The sequence below is a fragment of the Cyprinodon variegatus genome, unplaced genomic scaffold, assembly GCF_000732505.1.
Source record: "Cyprinodon variegatus isolate N-32 unplaced genomic scaffold, C_variegatus-1.0 Scaffold257, whole genome shotgun sequence".
Classification (NCBI taxonomy): domain Eukaryota; kingdom Metazoa; phylum Chordata; class Actinopteri; order Cyprinodontiformes; family Cyprinodontidae; genus Cyprinodon; species Cyprinodon variegatus.
The window spans coordinates 155906-158124 of record NW_015150710.1 but is presented as its reverse complement, the minus strand read 5'-3'; the positions used below and the strand labels follow the sequence as shown (position 1 = coordinate 158124).

General features: G+C 44.1%; 1 protein-coding gene across 1 annotated transcript in view; it reads left to right on the top strand.

Moving 5' to 3' along the window:
• Positions 1-2213, top strand: part of LOC107089595 (C-C chemokine receptor type 6-like) — a 14830-nt gene extending 12617 nt beyond the window's left edge. Inside the window, exon 2 of the mRNA XM_015382478.1 lies at positions 348-2213. Within this exon, the coding sequence (XP_015237964.1) occupies positions 357-1496 (1140 nt within the window). The 5' untranslated portion in view covers positions 348-356 and the 3' untranslated portion in view covers positions 1497-2213. The remainder of the gene's footprint in view (positions 1-347) is intronic.
• The last annotated feature ends 6 nt before the right edge of the window (positions 2214-2219 follow it).

Sequence of the window (2219 nt, the reverse complement as noted above, 5' to 3'; positions counted from 1 at the left end):
ACACCACAAGATCATATTGAAAACAGGAAGACTCTTTTGAATCACCCCTCTATGTCACACAGTCATTGCAAACATATACGTAGTTATTGAAGTTCCTGAGAAGAACAAAGTATTTCCCAGATAAAACTCTTTGCATTATTATTATACATATACATTGATTTTTAAATTAATGATACTAACAGAGAAAAATCTATATCAGGAGCCTGAAAAAATGGACTGGACTTAAAAACACCTCAAGTTACTAATGTTGACAACATCACCACCTGCTGTCTTTCATGACCTTCTTGCATTTTGTTTAGAATTTGCTTTTATTGTCTTAATTTAATATTTAACTTTTCCTTTGACAGTGAAACAAGATGGAGTTCTCCAGCTATGTCTACTACGACGCGGGCGACTATGATGAATACTACAATGGTGACTTTGATCAACCGTGTGACTACAATGCGAGCAACAGTGTGAACAGTGTGGTTGGTCCTTACATTCACTCCATCATCTGCATCCTGGGCTTTGTGGGGAACAGCCTGGTCATCCTCACCTATGCCCTCTACAAGAGAAGCAGGTCTATGACCGATGTCTTCCTGCTCAATGTCGCCATCGCTGACCTTCTGTTCGTGATGGCTCTACCGTTCATCGTCTACAATGAGCTGTACCATTGGCCGATGGGGCAGGTGGCCTGTAAGCTGCTGCGTGGTTCCTACAGCGTCAACCTGTACAGCGGCATGCTGATGCTGGCCTGCATCAGCGTGGACCGCTACATCGCCATCGTCCAGGCTCGCCGCAGCTTCAGGCTACGCTCGCTGACGCACGGCTATGTTATCTGTGCCCTGATCTGGGTCTTTGCTTTACTGGTGTCTGTTCCCACTTTCTATTTCTACCACTGGTATGAGCCATCACACCACGACGTCATATGGGTCAGTGGAATAAAAGAGGATAACACTTCAGTAGCTCCACAGTACGTCTGTGAGTGGAAATTTGAGGAGAGTAAGGTAGCAAAGATGGTGAAGGTGGCTGTTCCCGGCACCCAGCTTGCCATTGGCTTCTTCCTGCCTCTGATCATCATGATCTTCTGCTACACCACTGTCATCGTTACTCTGCAGAAAGCCAAAAATTTCCAGCGACACAAAGCAGTCCGAGTGGTGCTGGTTGTGGTTCTGGTGTTTATTGTCTGCCACCTGCCTTACAACCTCGCCCTCATCTATGACACTGTCAGCATGTTCAAAGAAAGCAGTTGTAATGAGGTGGACTCTTTGCTAATGGCGAAATCTGTGCTGGAGACCTTTGCCTACCTGCACTGCTGCCTGAACCCGGTTCTGTACGCCTTCATTGGGGTGAAGTTCAGGAACCACTTCAGGAGGATCTTCCGTGACCTGTGGTGTGTGGGTAAGCGGTACATCACTCCACGCCGCTTCTCAACAGTCAACTCCAACACCTACATGTCCACAATCCGCCGCTCAGTGGATGGATCCAGTGAGAACGGCGCGTCTTTTACCATGTAAGGACGTCGATCCAGGAGCCCCGGTTCAGACCTGCAGAGGCTTCAAGTCCAAAATTGACTCATACGGAAACTCTTTTGCTCTAACGCATATTTCAGCCGCAGCAAAATGGAATGAATCAAAGATGATTTAAACAAAAGGCAATATACTAAGTTTTGTTGTTTTTAGATGATTTTTGTTTGTTTCAGAAAGACCCTGACTATTGCTGTCAACATGATGTCTTGTATAAGATGCGATTATGTTAAAAGGGAAGTCATAATCTATAAGAAATAGAAACTATTCATCATTCATCCTTTTCAAATAAATTTTAAAGGTGTAAATTGATACCCTGATAGTATAATGAGACACAAACTGACAGATGAAATTTTGCCTCCTCCACACCTACTTGCATGCTGCTTGAATATATTCATGCATCCACTGCCGTTATCACTGTGCCACTTCATTCTTAACACCCAATATGCACCTTCTGTGTCAATGGAAACTTGTCCAACTCATCGGTGAGTGTTAGTGTTAGTCAGTACTGAACTCACATTTACATTAGGTTAACATGGAAATCACCTGATCCAGTCAACACATTTGTGTGCAACGTGAATGTACCTTAAACTGGTCATTGCCCGAATACCTGACTTTTTTAATCATAGTACTACGGCATTTATGAGTTGCGACTAGTTGACAGTAAAAGTCGAAGTCGAGTCGATGCATCGTCCTACATCTTGCTATGGTCTT